This window comes from Drosophila mojavensis, unplaced genomic scaffold (genome assembly GCF_018153725.1).
Source record: "Drosophila mojavensis isolate 15081-1352.22 unplaced genomic scaffold, ASM1815372v1 contig_74, whole genome shotgun sequence".
Lineage (NCBI taxonomy): Eukaryota > Metazoa > Arthropoda > Insecta > Diptera > Drosophilidae > Drosophila > Drosophila mojavensis.
The window spans coordinates 3,323,928-3,338,402 of record NW_025318899.1 but is presented as its reverse complement, the minus strand read 5'-3'; the positions used below and the strand labels follow the sequence as shown (position 1 = coordinate 3,338,402).

General features: G+C 40.5%; 2 protein-coding genes across 3 annotated transcripts in view; one reads left to right on the top strand and one right to left on the bottom strand.

The window, feature by feature from the left end:
• The window catches only part of LOC6581299 (triple functional domain protein), a 46,725-nt gene extending 35,833 nt beyond the window's left edge, over nt 1–10,892 (bottom strand). The window contains exons 1-5 of one of the 2 annotated variants that reach the window (XM_002007005.4): nt 10,784–10,892; nt 9,589–9,866; nt 4,460–5,018; nt 2,247–4,397; nt 27–1,925 (exon numbers count right to left, since the gene is read on the bottom strand). In XM_002007005.4, the coding sequence (XP_002007041.2) occupies nt 27–1,925; nt 2,247–4,397; nt 4,460–5,018; nt 9,589–9,767 (4,788 nt within the window). In that variant the 5' untranslated portion in view covers nt 9,768–9,866; nt 10,784–10,892. Of the gene's footprint in view, nt 1–26; nt 1,926–2,246; nt 4,398–4,459; nt 5,019–9,588; nt 9,942–10,783 lie in introns of those variants that run through there. The other variant, XM_015161750.3, reaches the window with a different exon arrangement.
• A 430-nt stretch (nt 10,893–11,322) lies between these two features.
• LOC6581298 (oxysterol-binding protein-related protein 11) lies at nt 11,323–12,460 on the top strand. The gene is made up of 3 exons (XM_002007004.4): nt 11,323–11,656; nt 11,713–12,109; nt 12,179–12,460. Exons 1-3 carry the CDS (start codon nt 11,569–11,571, stop codon nt 12,384–12,386), a joined length of 693 nt encoding a protein of 230 aa, XP_002007040.2. The 5' UTR covers nt 11,323–11,568; the 3' UTR covers nt 12,387–12,460.
• The last annotated feature ends 2,015 nt before the right edge of the window (nt 12,461–14,475 follow it).

The following is a 14,475-nucleotide window of genomic DNA, read 5'->3' as shown; positions in this document are numbered from 1 at the left end:
ACCCAAATTAGTCCAAATCTCATTACCTGTTTGGTCTCCAGGCCGTTTGCTTTGAGCACAATGCGACAATCGGATAGCATGGGCGAACGTCCTGTCCACACAGCAAACTTTGTCTCATCGCCTTCGATGTGCTCCGTTATGCCCATATCGGTGGTCATCAACTTGCTCTTGAATTGATATTTGACCACATTCGATTCTTTGACCTCCTTGGCAAACAGTAAATACAGCTCGAATAGGAATACACGACGCTCGCGTCCTTTGCGTATTATTTGCTTTGTGTCCCACGCCTGGAAGGCATCCTGCAGCACTACTTCGCCCAGCTTATCCACCGAGACATCACAGTTCTCGAGCAGAGACAGATGCATGGCATCATTCGCTTTTTTCGGCACATTCAGCATGACCTCGAGGCCTTCTTTGATCTCACCATGGCTGCCCTCGCAGCACGACAGCAGATCCTTGAGCAGCAATTGATATTTGGTAATACGTTGCACGGGCTTTATGAGATATGCGGGCAGCGGATGCTCCACTTCGAGACGTCGTTGCAGCTCCTCGAAATAATTGCCCGCATGCTGCACGAGCAGATTATTCGATGTCGGCTTATTCTTGCAATAATGCACATACATATCGAACTTAACAGCCCAGGTGACAAAGCAATGGCCCACATCCTCCGGCATGGTCTCATACTTCTCCAGCTCCTTCAAAAAGATCTTCTGATGGAAATGATGTATTTCCCGTATGTTACCGAAGATGATATCCTCCTGGCCAACCAGAGCAGCTGGCACGTTGCGTCCACTGCGAAACTCCTCGAGGAAACATTTAATGCAGGTGGCCAAGTCGTTGACATAGGCTCGCTCCGTCTGCATTAGCTCCGCCATGATGAACTCTTTTCGGCGCGCCGACTTGCGTTTCTCCTCGTTGATCTCTTTGCTGATGGCCGAGCTAGCTGAGGTGGTTAGCTTTGCCTCCAGCGTGGGGTCGGAGTGTCGATCGGTGCTGCCGGATGCGCTGCTAATCGAGCTATTCGCATCCGATTCGGGCTGGAGCAGCTGCTGCTGGGACATGCCCAGCGATTTCTCCAGCTGCTCGCAGTAGCTGTCCATGCGGTTGCTGAAGTCCTTATAGCGCTGATCCACTGAGGCAACCCACTGCTTAATCGAACTGGCATGCGCATGCCCCTTCTCCACCAGACTATCGGCCAGCTGGATGAGCAGCTTTACTCGCTCCCGTGTCTCCTTAGCTGTGCTCCGAAATTCGTTGTGCTCCTTGAGTAGTCCCTCCGTCTCCTCCCTGGTTATGCCCACCAGATTCGTGCGCGACGATAGATAACCCTCGCCCGTGTTGTGTATCCATTCGATGGCCTGTTTGGCACTCCTTTCGAAGAGCACAAATTGTTGGCATTGATCCAGCGACTTCTTGCGCATCGTCCAAAAGTCGAGTACCTGATTTTCCTGGGTGAGCAATTTGTCCAGCTTACTCTTCACGTGCGCCTCGCAATTGCCCTGGGTATATTGATAATATTGTTGCGAACGATTCGCATATTTGAGAAATGTTTCCGCCGTACGGCGTGCCAGGGTGCAAGCCTTTAGGAATGCCTCCTTCTGCTCTTGATGCTTCGATATTAGCTGCACAATTGTTTGGGCCTTATCACTGCTGCCGCCGCCTCCACACCAATCGTCCTCCCTGCGGTATTCACGCTCCAGGCTGTCCAGCACCGAGCACACCTGCTCGGCTGTTTTGTAGAAATTTATGGAGGCTGTCACCAGCTTGTGACGCTCCTCGGCATAGGTCACCAGCTGTTGCCACTTTTTGGTTACATCGTCGCTGATCTCACGTATCGATTTCGGATCGTAGTGATTCGCATTGATCAGCGCATCTGCGCGATATCTCACCTGCACGGCTGACGTGTGCGTCTTCTCAATGGCAATCTAGAGAAAGGATACATTGATCAATTACATAAAACAAATAACATTTAACTGTTAAGTTGATATTTGATGTGTCAAAAATATCTGCTTTTGTGTCTATTCATACTTTTATAAGCTGTTATGTTAAAGTTAAACATGTTAACAGCTTCTCTTCAATTTAACATTGCTTCTATTAACACAACATTGGCCAACGAGAAGCAAATGCATATTAAATTAACAGAGATCTGTAAAATTTTACTCAACAACATTAACATTAGCGGCCTCATGTTAAAATGATCATTAACAGCATTAACAGCTTTACTTTAAGATCGATTGTCTCTGTACCTGAAACTGTTCGTGTTCCTTGCGCAGCTGCTCGGCCTCCTGCAGACTGTTGGGCGTTAGAAAATTAGCCGTGAGCATTGCCTCGCCATTGCGTATCCAGGATATGACCTGATTGGCATCGTTCTGGAACTGACAAAGCTGCACAGCCTGTTCCAGCTTCGCACGCTTTGCCTCCGACAGCTCCTCCAAGTCGATTTCCCGCTCACGCAAGAAGTCCAACAGATATTCGATTCGTGCCTGCGCCGTGTGTGTGGCATCTGCCATGGATATGAAGCCAGCGTTCTCGAAGAGCTGCAGCAGATCTTGACCTTGTTGCAGTACCTCGTACGTCGTGTTCTGTATTTCGGTTACGGATTCGTTGTGCATGCGAATGAGCTGTTCGGCTTTCTGGTAGTCGCGCGAGAGATCTGCATGCTGCAGCTCCTCGGACCACATCTCCAGCTGCGAGGACAGTTCCATGGCATCGCGTTCAAAGTAACGCAAACGCAGAATGAGATCAGCACGAAATTTGCGCGCCGACCACAGCTCCTCGACCTCGATCTTCTGTTTGCTCAGCTTCTCGAGCGTCGCTTCGAGCGCGGCCAGCGAGCCCGTATTGTCCACATACTCGAGTGCGCGCATCTCCTGCAGCAAAGCCTCTCCCTGAGCGATCAGTGTCATGCAAGTGTTCACTGTGCTGTCCTGCTGATCTCTGTATTGTTGCAGCAAACGCTCGATGCCCTCGAGGTTCTCCTGCGAGAGGCGCGTCTCATCTGTGCTCACGTCCGTGCGCAACGACTCGATCCAGGCTGTCACCTCCTTCTCGTGCGTATAAAATATGACAGCCATTTCCAATCGTCGTCGTCGCTGCTCCACACGCTCGGCAAAGCTCGCCACCTGCAGCTCCAGCTCGTGGGCCACCGAGTAAATCTCATTTGGATCTGCTTCGCCACTGCGAGCGAGCTCTTCCGCAGCCGAGAGCAACTTCTCAGCATTGCTGTACGTGTTCTGTGCCACATTCTCGAAATGCTCGTGAGATTTTTGATAGACGCGCGCCTTTTGCAGATTGCGTCCAATACCCGTATTCTTGCGTAGAAAGACTTCGCCATGATTCTTCAGCCAGTCGAGCACCTGCTTAACATCCTCCTGGAAGAGACGTAGCGCCAGGGTTTGATGCAATCGAATCTTTTCCTGATGCCACTTGGCTTCCAGTGTCCGATGATGTCCTAATATTTGGTGTATAACAGCGAGCACATGGCTGGCGCCTTCGCTATAATCCGCCGCAGGATCTGGCCGTTCATATTTGTTGTAGCCACTGCCGCCGCTATTGCCGCTACTATTCTTGCGATGATCGGGCACACCCGGCGGCGGCGGTTGATTGCAAACGTGCACTAGATGATCCAGCTGATAGAGCAGCTTCTTGCTGGTGGAGTGCACCTCCGTATAGGCCTGGCACATGGCCTCGTATAAGGACTGATGTGTCCTTATGGCTGTTTCCAGACTCTGTATATCGGAGGGCAATGGCTGCGAGGCCTGACAAGCGGCTGCCCAACTGGCCACACTATTGCAGTACTGCTCGGCCTTGTGATGGAAGAGAACGCTCAGTTGCAGCACAGCTGTGCGCTCGTCCAGCCCGGCTCCGAAATCCTTCCAGGTGCGATCGAGCCGCTGGGCCAAAGTCTTTATATGCTGCGCTGCATAGTGTTGGCTCTCAATGAGCCGAGCTGCCACGGCCAGGATCCGATCGATATTCACATTGACATTCATCGAGGCAACGGCGAATTTCTGATGCTCATCCTGCAGCAGCTTGGCGCCCGAATAATTGTGCCCGATTTCCACATAGCTCATTTGGAATACATCCCGATTATGCAGTATCCAATCGAACATCTTCTCGCAATCCTGCTCGAAGAGGCGCCATTGAAAGCATTGATCGAGTTTGACTTTCTTGTGCTGCCAGAGCATGAGCAAGCGCTCCTGACCCGAGTGGATGAGCTCGATTTGTCGCAGCGCCTTATTAATAGCCGCCGACATGTCCGGATTATTGTGGCTAGCGACGCGTGCGCCCTGCTGTTGCTGCTGTTGTTGTTGCTGTTGTTGCTGCTGTTGTTGTTGCTGCTGCTGTTGGCCAGCGGAGGAGGTGCCCGAGTCGGAGCAGTCCGACGTGGAGGCACACTGCAAAAGATTAAATTCTCCATTAACATATATACACTATATTTATTTAGATGTCAACTAACCTGCCCTCCTGCTGTGCCGGCATTGGCAGCAGCTGCCATATTGATCTTTGTCAGCAGCTTCTTGCCCTGCATATCCAGATCCTCAATAGGCAGCTTGGTGATCTTCTTGCGCATCTCGTTGTGATGATCGATGGCCAAGCGGGCCAAACTCACATCTTCGGCAAAATCGTTGCGATGCAAATCCTCTTGCAGATCATCGATGCGATCAGCCATATCGCCCGCTTGCCAAAAGAAGTCCTCTATGGCCAAGCGTGCATCGGTCCACTGCTGATGATCGTACACCTGCTGTCCATCGAAATCGGATGTTAGCTGATGCGATTCGGCAATTTTGTTGAGTGCCTCGATCGATATCGTTTGCGTTTCGAATTTATATTTGTTGGAACTGATCGAGGCGCGTTGCTTCTGCCAGAAATTGTCCGGCTTGATGATCACCACGTTGTGAATGTTGGCGCTGAAATGCTCTTGGAGCACCTTCAATATTGTCTTCACATTCGTCGAACAGTTGCCATTGCCACGCATATCAATAATGACTGTGAAGCCGAGATTCTTGGCCGCATCGCTGCAAGTGAAAGGTGACCATTAACATAACGTTCAACGTGATAGTGAGCGAGCGAAAGAGAGAGATGGAGGAACGCAGAGAAAGAGAGACAGAGACGGGCAAAGCGAGTCAGCAAAGTGTATGTGAGTGAGAGTGTTGTTGTTATTATGCTCTTGGCGAGTGTATACTCAATATGTTATGAAGTATGTAACATATCGAGAATTTAAGATCAGTAATGATCTTTAGATAAAATACAGGAAATTATTAAGAATACTCTTTGTATAACAATTTAAGCACTAAATGGAGTATTTTCGAAATAGAGAAAGCATTGATCATTAAATGATCATATATATATTATATTGATAACTGTTGACCGACGATCCTCACTACAATCATATACAGTCAAAATGCATATTGTTTATTGAACGATCTATTCTCTTCATATATACTTGATATACATATCTATATAGATCACCTATCCGTCTACATATCAAACTATCTACCTATCGGTCTATATATAAATCTTAAATATTAATTAACATTGTATTCGCTGAAAAGTTCATCGATCAGAGAGTTCAGAGCTAGAGTTCAATATCCTTTAAAATGTCGATAATCCTATTAATCAATTCACACGATCTGCCCATAAAGGTACAATTTATACGAAGTATTATTCCCTCACATATTTTACGCTTTTCCTTACATGGATCTCTCGATAGATCACTATGGCGCCCACTCTCCACATAGTGTATACAAACTTCTGCTATTTATATCACGAACATGAAATAAAACCTAACTGTTCTTTCTTATTTTCGTAGTTCGATTTGGTTAGATTCTTCGTTTGGTTCGTTGCTCTGTTTACGTCTTTTGCATAAATTACGACTTTTTCACTGGAAGAGCGCCGAGCACAATTTCTATATAACTTTGACACCAATTTCAGTTAATAATTTCCTAAAGACCCTACACACCCGTTCAAGAGTTTTGCATTGTGTCGTGCTTTGATTTGCATTCTATTTGAATTTTAATCACATCATTAACCATAAATATTTATATTTTATTTTTATATCTCACTCTCGCTGTCTCTCTCTCTCACTTTTCTTCGTATGCCTTGTTCACACTTTTTAAGAATGCCATTTTAGTCGCTAAGTCTTGACTTGCTGTTGTTTTTCTTTTTTTTTTTTATCTTGAGATTCTCGTGTGGTTTCTGCGAACGCATTTCTAGGGGTTTACCCTTTAGAATCGACCAAAATGAAGAGGAACCAAAGCAAAAGACGCTTCGAGCTCTACACTGCTCAAGAGAAAGGCATAATTGTTGAAATATTAATTGAAAAATTGCTCAAATTGATTGATTGACTGAATAAAGGGAAATGGGCAAACTATAAAAACTTGCTTGAGGGCCGGAATATATTTTCAATAGCAATTTGTTTATATAAGTTTATTGATTGATTGATTGACGATAAACCTAAGCTATAAATGCCAGCCAGAGTAACGTTTTCAATTAGAAGTGCTTTTAAAGCTAATTTCTTTATATAATGTAAATTTGGAATCAAACCTAGACTTGAAAGCAAAGCCCTTACCTTGGGCATGATTATATCATTTTTCTTTCTCTGTATTCTAAAGATTTCTGTATTGACATTGCAGTCACCAACCCGACTTTGTGTGTGTTCTTGAATGACTAATAACAAAAAAGAATAAAAAAAAAACCAAACTGGGTGCACGACATATTTATGGGCGGAGAGGCAAACGTTTAAATAATTCTTTCTTTCATTTGTTTATCAACAGCTGAAATCGGGGAAACAAGCTGCCTCGAATCAAATCGAAATGCCATAAAAAAAAAATCGTGTTTCTTCTCGAATGTCGCCCGTAGGAAAACTTCGAAGACAAGAAAAAGCGAAATGCGAACTAATCAAAAATCGTTTATTTAACCCATAAATCGTTTGGAAATTAAACAAGGGATTCACAAATGGCATCACAACGAAAAGAAACGAAACAAAATGAAATGAAGCGCCAAAGGAAGTTGGCCTCGAACGTGTCTAAAATTTTGAGCGCCCATTGTTGTTGTTGCATATATTAGTATTGCTATTGTTGTTGTTGTTGTTCTTGTGGGAGTGAGTTAAACAAGAAATTTGCATTGACGCGCGACTCAGCTGCCCAAATGAGCGCTAAAGACAAAGCGAACCCCAGCGAAGGAGAAGAAATAAACAAAAATGTTTCGCATGAAAACAAAATAAAAATAATAAAAAGGAACGACACAACAACAAAAGAAAGCAGAAACAAAACAAAATAAAACAAAGTTATAAACCAAACCAAATAACACGAGAGATTTCAATAACGGTTGACCAACTAACTGATACCCTGTTATTAAGTTGATAGCCCTAATATATAGGGAATGTTTCAGATATAAGTGAAAGCATTTAAAAAGGAATAATTAATATTTTATATCGATAATTAACGATATCAACAACTAAATATATATCGATAATTAAAGCTATCAACGACTAAATTGTTGATATCGTTAATTATCGATATACAATATTAATTATTATTGTTATTATTATATTATTAGAAAACAAACTGATAGATCAGAAACGTCGTAAACAATATACCCTATTTTAAGCACTTCGTATAAGTACGGAGCATACAAAACAGAAGAAGCGATAAAGCGCACATTTGGGCAAGCAGCCAAGAAGGCAAGACGCAGAAGAGAAAGAAAGAGAGAGCACGAGAGAAAGAGGCAGCTGGGGGAAGAGAGAGAACAACGCAATTCTGAATGACAGCGCGGCGATAAGACAAACACGCCGTGCCGTCACTACACTTCGTATATATACTAACGTATACATACATGTGTGTATATATGTCCCCATTGTATGTATGTATGTATGACCCCACCAAAACAAATGATTGCGCGCGCTTATCAGTCAAAGTTGAGGCGTCAGCATTTGAGATTTCTAGCTTGAATGCTCGTTTATATGTGGGCCAAAGAGATAGCGCTTACTAATTGGGGGCGGGGGCCACAGCCATCAACAGTCACCAATAGGTGGCGCTGATAAGAAAGTGCAGAGCATGGGAAAATGGGGAACAACAACAACAACAACCACACGCTGTTGACTGTGATTCATTAACGTCATTTTCTTTCTTTTTGGGTCTTCGCTGCTTTTCACTACTCAACGAAAAATCTTGTGAAAATGGCTCACGAATTTTCCAATGAAAAAGCCAAAGGAAATATATACATATATACTGTATGTCGCAATTTTCATTGAGAGGTGCCCATCAAAAATTTTATGACTTGTTTTTCGGGTTTTTAAGATCAATCAAGAAGATCATTCATGAGAAGCATTTCTGCCTAGCAGTTGTTGAGTGCTTTATGGCAAATTATATTCGACTTAAAACAAATGGTATTGCAATAAGCATACCCTGTAATTTAGGCATTTATGTAATAAGCTTATATTGTATATATCTTATGAATCAATACAAATCGATTTGCATGTCCTCCCCTGAGTCCATGCCAGGTATAGGGTGTGTCTAAGTTGCCTCATATCAAGTAAATGTAGTATTGTAATTTATTGTATTAGGTTCGTGCTCTCAATAATACGCTTTGCTCATGTACAGTGAACACTCATTAGCGAAAACAAATGACATACGTAGGCCAAATTTAGAATTATTGATTTATTGCTCCCCTTTGATATTTACTTTAAGCTCTGTTTATAATCAAATCGTATTGGAAGACCATAAAGTTCTTTATAATTCTACGGTCCGTATTTCGATCGATTCCAGGTATAAATTTTATTCAAATGCAAACATAAATCCAAAAAAAAAAAAATTAAGAAGAAATATTCGCATTCCACCTTTCATTTCGTTTGCTTTGCTCTGTTTCGCTTTTTCTTAACTGCTCAAAGCACTTTGACTCTTGGCCGCTTTAATTCGCCAGAAACGAAAACAAAAACAACAACATTAACAGCAAGAGCAACAACATTAACAGCCATTTAACAGAGCTTTCGACTCACGCCGCATTCTTTTGGCAAACGAGCATCGCGAAAATGCCGGTTTACGCGTTTTGCTTTTTGTTATGTATTTTCTCTATTGCTTTCTTTGTCGCACAGATTTATGCAATTTGCTGTTGGTGTTGTATTTTTGCCAACTACCGAGCGAAAACAGCACAAAATGACGATGAAGAAGCGTAACATGTCTGCCTCTCCCTCTCCCCCTCTCTCTCACACACTCACAGAGAGCTGCATTCAATGTCAGCCTAGGCTGCAAGAACAACACCAACAACAATGTGCGTGCTGTTTGCCATTGTCGACGACGACGACTGCGACGCGACTGCGACAGCGGCTGCTTGATGATTCATAAAACATGCAAGAACTGGAAAATCAAGTGGAATGCATGCAGCTGCAGCTGCGCGGGTGAGGCGACAGCCAAAAACCGCAAACGAAGCGCAGCGCAGCGTCAGCTGACACAATGGCCTCTCATTGTGAATGCTGCCTGCGATTGTGAGTGCGAGTGCGAAAGAACCAATAAACATTTTGCAACAATAAGTAAATAGAAGTAAAGTATCGATGGCGGTTATGCAGTATCGATTGTTTACATTACTCACCTGGGTATGCTAATCAAGTAGATAAGCAGGCGACGCAAATCCTCCGGTTTGAGGCGATCCCGGCGCGGCGTTGCCGGAAAACATAGTAATGGTCCACCACGCCTATCACGCCCACCAGTGAGAAATACAACGCGCTCCTGCAGCAGCGTTAACAGATCGCGGGCTCGTTGACCATCCATGTTGTTGTTTGTATGTGTGTGTCTGTGTGTGTGCAGCTGTTTTATAGTCTTTAACTATTGTGAGGGCAGCGCAGCATAACGGACTCGCCTTCAATTTCACTTAATTTGAAATATTTATTATTAATTTAGTTGTTGTTGTTACACTTTTGCTTGCTTTGACGGCTTTCATTGATTTTTGCAAATTTCTCGCTGCCATTTTTTTCATGGTCAACGCAGCAGCAGCGGCACTATATGTATATGTATGTATATATACACATGCATGTGTTAGTTGGGTGTGTATGTGTGTGGGGGTAGGCGGTTTGTTTAGAAAAAAGAACGGACAAATAAGAAAAATATATACAAATGGTCACACTCAACACAAAGCATATTAATTACATTTTAGGCAAATTTTGTATCATATGGGCAGCCCCACGCAGACAGATAGGGAGACACAAGCACGAGTACACAGACAGATAGGGACGCAAACACACACACATGACACGAAACACCCCCACCGAATAGCGGTTAAATGTTAAATGTCATAAATCAACTCTATGCCGTGTCACGCAATGGCCGCATAAAACATAAACGCGGAAATACATGCATACATACATAAACACATGCACATGTATATGTTCTTATTTTTAAAACACACGCGTGGGCGAGGGGCACAAGGGAGATATGTTGTTATTTTTTTGCAGCTGCACAACGCGCGCGTTTAATAATTTTTAATTGCCATTTTTACAATATGGGGCTTTAGTTTTACGAACTCCATCAACAATCACATCATCCGCCTTCGACGCACATCTTTTCACAGTTGCGTTTCGTTTCGTTTGAGATGTTGTCTGCGTCTTGTATCGCCTCCTCTCGCTCACTATATACGTCTCTATCTCTCGCTCTCCCTCTTTCCACCTTCTGCTACTGTTACTTCTTCTTCATCTTCCTCTTCTTCAAACCAACACTAAAAACGCTTCTGGGATACAAATTGATTTTTTTCACTCGTTTGCGTTTGTTCTGACTGCATAAATGCACATTACCATAACACGCGCGTTTGCATTGTTTCATTTTCGGCAACGCTCTGATCATTCACATCATTTTTATTTACACTTGGTTCGTTTTTATTTAAACAAATTTGCGGAGCAACAAAAATTTTTGCGAAATTTATGCGCTTTGCTCACTTTGTTGTTGCACTGTTAATGGTTCTCGCTTGCTATGTTAACTCAAAATGGAAATGTTAGAGTTAAGAAGAGTGACCAGTTGCGTGAAGACCGAAAAATCCCAAGAGTATACATAAAATATACTGATAGTATTTTTGTATGCTGGAAATGCCAATTAGACTGTTGTTGCTCACCAGTTGTTATTTAAGCTATTAATAATAATTATGTTTATATTATATCCAAAAAGATTTTTTATTTTATAGCCCGATTCGAAATAAAAATTCTAGCATGTGAAATCATAGCGATGTGATTATTCAAATTATACGGCCATTTTGGGAATACCAGCTGGTTCGATCAATTTACGACGATCTGGCAACTCTCAGTCATAACAAGGCTGCCACCACTCACCACCAAATCAGCTGCTATTTTCGACAAGCTGGCAACACTACAAACATAATTGCAATAAGAATTTTATATTCCTTCTAGAAAATAAACAAATTGTAAAAATTCTGCGTAAAATCAAAGTTGCATTGCATCTGAAGAAGCGCCGATCGAAGCACAAGCCAGTAGAGCAACAGGCACAGTCACAGTCACATCCACAGCAACAACTACAACGCCACCATCGCTGTAACCAAGACGACGACGGCGACGCCAGCTGCAGCCAGATGGAAAGCAATTTGAACAGAATGATAAACCAAACGCTGCGTCATCCGCTCAGCGGGCAGCTAAGCAAATATACAAATGTAATGAAGGGTAAGGCAAATGAAATATCACCATATACTACAATTTACACAGTCGATCTCTCATAGGCTGGCAATACCGTTGGTTCACTGTGGACGCCAAGACGGGATATTTGAGTTACTATTTGTGCGACTCTTCGGCAGTGGGCGACGACATTGCGCCCTCGCCTCATGTGCTGGCCAACACTCCGCGGGGTCAGGTGCAGCTGGCCGGCGCCGTCGTCTATCCCAGCGACGAGGATTCACGCACCTTTTCCATTGCCTGTGCTTCGGGAGACACGCTGAAGCTGCGCGCCAGTGATGCACGAGCTCGCCAGGAATGGGTCGATGGACTGCGCGCCGTCGTCGAGAGCCACACACAGGCCATGGACATAAGCAACTCATCGCCATTGCCGGCACGCGAACTGCTGGCCGCTTCGGATGCAATGGTTGCCGCTCGACAGGCTCTATTCCTCACCGAACAGTGGTAAATCCAATCACGCCATGCCATCCTATAGCATCTGCCTTACACTGATCTCTAAACTGTTCTTTCTAGCAACGCTTCTTTGGCACGCGCCATTGAAAACATTGACTGTGCTTCCTTTTCGCCCACGGATCCGGACCTATTGCTGCTGAAGGCCATCTCCACGGCCAGCACACAGTGTCTGCATCAATGCCTTGGCCTGTTGCAGCGTCACCAGGAGATCAATCAGCCCCAACTGGAGGAGGTGACGCCGCCAAGTATTAGTTTGGCTCTGCAGTAGCATCCCTAAGTTAATTTCTCTTCTGTTGTTATCAAAAAGCAATAAAAAATAAAATACTGTAAATACTAAACAAATACCAAATAATTATATGAACCTAACATTTATTTAGATAGATAATATAATATGTAGTAGATATTCCTGATCAACAAATCTTGCTGGGCGTAAAAAAAAAACTCGTATTCTTCCATTTTTTTTTTGTTTTTATAAAATATTTTTTATTTCATTTTTTTGTTGATATTTTCCTTCTGTTTTTTTTTTTTTTTTTTTTTTTTTTTTTGTTATTTGATTAATAAGAAACATTCATTTCGACATTTAAAAGTTAATTTTAACATAAAGTTTTGCACTAAAGTTGTTTTGATAAAAAACGTATAATAATTATATATATATATGTTTATATATATATACTTTCTGGAAATTTTCGGTTAGCTTCATAAACATATTTTCCTTTTTTTTTTTTTTTTTAATTATTTTTTTGTTGAAATACTCGTAATATACCAAATAGGTAGGGAACATTAGAGTCTATTTCTTAGGGTGGTTGGGGGGATTAGTTATGAGAGTTACATACATAGATATACATATAAATATATATATATATCTACATATCCGTCTATATGGCTATGGCTATTGTATAAACTGTAAATACTTTTTTTTAAATATTTTTTATTTGATTTTTAATTGCCGCTTGTTTATTTATTTTCTATTTGTATTATTATTTTTATTTTAATATTATTTTTTGTGTGCTTGCAAATGAGACTTTTTTTTTATTAAAAAAAAAAACATATAAAATGCATTGCCGAAAGATTTGCCTAAATGTTTTTTTTTTTTTTTTTTTAACTTAATACAATACTTATATATTTATTTAAAAATATATATAGTATGTATGTCAGACTTTTTCTAAATTAATTAACGAAAGTTGTTGATTTCATTTTTCCTTTTTTCAGTTAAAAAATGTAAAAAAAAGCTTAAGTTAAAATTAATGCTAGAAAAGGCACTTTAGAAGAGTAGAAGAAAAATTTTTCAATTTTGTAAGTTAAAGAATAAATTAACAGATAACTATTCAGTATTAAAAATTTGGCAATAATTAAAAAGTTTTCGAAGCCTTCAATTTATTTTTTTATTTTCAACAACTTTCGTTTACAATTTTCATTTTCATAATTTTCTATAAATTTTGTTTTGTATAAAGTTTTTTTTTTTTAGTTAAAAAATTTATTTTAAATTTACAAATTTGGGGTTTTTCTTTTTTTTTTTACTTTTTAACAATTTCTCTGAATTTAATTCCGAAAGGCATTTTTTGTGAATTTTTTGTTGTTTGTTTTTAAGACCTAAACATTAAATTTAGTTGTTTCCATATTTTTAGTTTCCATTTTTTAATGCACATCCAAAAATTTTTAGTTTTAATTTTTTTTTTTTATAATTTTTGTACACATATATTTTTATAAACTAAATAAAACTGGGCACACAATTGCTATGATTTAAATAATTGTATTTTTCTTTTTAATGTTTATTTTATTTATTTTTAGTTGTAATTTCTTTTGTTGAAAAACTGTTTTGTGGGATTTGCTGTGGAATGTTCCAGGGTATTTCTTAGAGTTTTCCATTTTATTTATATATTTATATAGTAAAAATTAAAGAGATCGCTATTTAATTAATTATTTAACATAATAATACTCTTTTGATTTTTTTTTTTTTCAATTTAAATTCAAATTAAATTGAAGTGGACCGACAGAAACAAAGGAACGAGCGTTCGAAATACTAATATGCATGATATATACATATATATGTATGTATCTATGGAGATGTACATGGATGGTCTCAAAAATTAACAAATTTAAATTAAATAAATAATTAGTTAAAATATATTTTATGATTAAATAATCTAAATGAGAATATGTATTTTGCGGAAATTAAAAAATAAAATTTTTTGTATGTAAACTAATTTCAGCATTAAATTTAATAAATTACTTAATTCAAAATTAAATTAAATTATAATTTAAATTTTCTTAAAATATTTTATATTATTTTAGATACTTTAAGAACAATATGCATTTAAAATAAAAATTATATAAATTGAAAATTAACATTTTTTAAA

Excerpts from the sequence above, each read along its gene's own strand:
- LOC6581298 (XM_002007004.4), top strand. The coding sequence starts at position 11,569 with ATGGAAAGCAATTTGAACAGAATGATAAACCAAACGCTGCGTCATCCG. Across the intron at positions 11,657-11,712 it reads ATATACAAATGTAATGAAGG|GCTGGCAATACCGTTGGTTC; the intron begins GTAAGGCAAATG and ends GATCTCTCATAG. Across the intron at positions 12,110-12,178 it reads CTATTCCTCACCGAACAGTG|CAACGCTTCTTTGGCACGCG; the intron begins GTAAATCCAATC and ends TGTTCTTTCTAG.